We start from the raw sequence: 1,694 nt of genomic DNA, 5'->3' as shown, positions 1-1,694 counted from the left end.
GGGTGCCGTCAGAATGAGAGTCCAAACAGCTGATAAAAACATCACAATATTCCACAGCACTCCAGTCCATCAGTGAACATCTGGAGAAGACGAAAACTAAAACAATCCATCAAGAAATATGAGTCCATAATCCATAATAAGGCTTCCTGCCGTGAAAAGTGCATCTGCTGTTGTCTCTCACATCAAAATCCAGCCACATGTGTGTTTAGAGCTGTTTAAACGCTGCTTGATCTGTGCAGGTTTCTCTCCTGATTCACACCAGAACACTGACTCACTGGAGGAAGAGTTATGGACTCGTTTTTTCTAATTGTTTCTGCATATATTTCCACAATTACATAAATTAAATCGCCAAAATGTGCTTTATACTGTTTTGTCTAGCTTTTCAAATAAAAAATAAATGACAAAACAATTTTAAAATATTTAACACTAATTATTTTTTTAAACATTTTAGCAGACATTATACCAACAAAGCACAATTAGTAAAATAATATTTTTTGGCCATCTTTGAGACCCCCTTATTTTTACTGCATAAATAAATGCAGCCTTGCTGAGCAGAAGAGACTTATTTTAAAACATTAGAAAATATTACAGATCCCAATTTGAACACTATGTGTGAATGTTATAATAAATGTATTAATAGAGCTTTTGTAATTATTATCATCTTTTCTTATTTTATTAAAAATGTGACTGAGCAGCTGACGAGTAGGCTAGATTTTCCTCGCGTTTGGACTCTGAACTCTGGCTAACGAGTTTGTGCAGCGCTGTCAGAATACATGTAATGCGTGTTTTAGAAAGCATGACGTTCTGCAGTTTGTATACTAATTGTTTAAGGCCATTTCTCCATTTGAAGCATCGTACAGCAACCCATTCCACTTCTCCCTGAAGACATGAGATGCAGCACTAAGCAGTCTCGCCCGGACAGATTTAATGTTTCCACACTGACGACATGTTTGCTGGATTACTGTGCACCTCTATTTGATCGTGTCACGTCATTGTTCGGTAACATTTATTCGGGGTTTTTTTGAGTTGCTATTTTCGGCTGAATAATTTCGGTTGCCGAATATTCGGTGCATCACTAGTTTGGACTCTCATTCTGACGGCACCCATTCACTGCAGAGGATACATTGATGAGAAAGTGATGCAGTGCTACATTTCTCCAAATCTGATGAAGAAACAAACATCCTAGTCTTGAATGACCTGAGGATGAGCACATTTTCATTTTTGCCTGAATTATTCCTTTTAATCAGAGCTGTCAATCACACTGGACCTCAGTCATGAAACAATAAACAAGAGTTAACAAACAATAACTAATCCTAAACTGCTGCAACAATTTAACAATAGTCATCATTGGTTGCCTGGTAACTGTTTGAAAATGTAACAATGTAACATAAGTCGCATTCGTGGTAACAGACGGTGAACGAACACAAACAGATGGAGGAGGAGCGAATCCCGGAGATTCTTCACAGTGCGGCGCAGACGGTCTTGCCGTGGCAACAGTGCTGGTGTTGGCGGGAGAGTACAGTCGGATCTACCGGACGACGCGGCGTCTCTTCCCTCTGGCGGGCCGTGCAGGTCTGGACAACGCTATCTGCATCACAACACATCAGACACAGGGTAATGCAGCTCAGAGTGTGAGTGTGTGAGTGTGTGAGAGAGTGAGTGAGTGAGTGTGTGTGTGTGTGAGTGAGTGAGTG

At 40.2% G+C, this 1,694-nt stretch overlaps 1 protein-coding gene across 1 annotated transcript in view; it reads right to left on the bottom strand.

Moving 5' to 3' along the window:
- Positions 1 to 1,165: 1,165 nt before the first annotated feature.
- The window catches only part of LOC107558151 (methyl-CpG-binding domain protein 6-like), a 31,187-nt gene continuing 30,658 nt past the window's right edge, over positions 1,166 to 1,694 (bottom strand). Inside the window, exon 14 of the mRNA XM_016241775.1 lies at positions 1,166 to 1,588. Coding sequence (XP_016097261.1) covers positions 1,529 to 1,588 — 60 coding nt within the window. The 3' untranslated portion in view covers positions 1,166 to 1,528. The remainder of the gene's footprint in view (positions 1,589 to 1,694) is intronic.

This window comes from Sinocyclocheilus grahami, unplaced genomic scaffold (assembly GCF_001515645.1).
Source record: "Sinocyclocheilus grahami isolate Dianchi unplaced genomic scaffold, SAMN03320097.WGS_v1.1 scaffold633.1, whole genome shotgun sequence".
In the NCBI taxonomy this organism is placed as follows: Eukaryota; Metazoa; Chordata; class Actinopteri; order Cypriniformes; family Cyprinidae; genus Sinocyclocheilus; species Sinocyclocheilus grahami.
The sequence above is the reverse complement of the archived record's forward strand: the minus strand, read 5'-3'. Positions and strand labels throughout refer to the sequence as shown.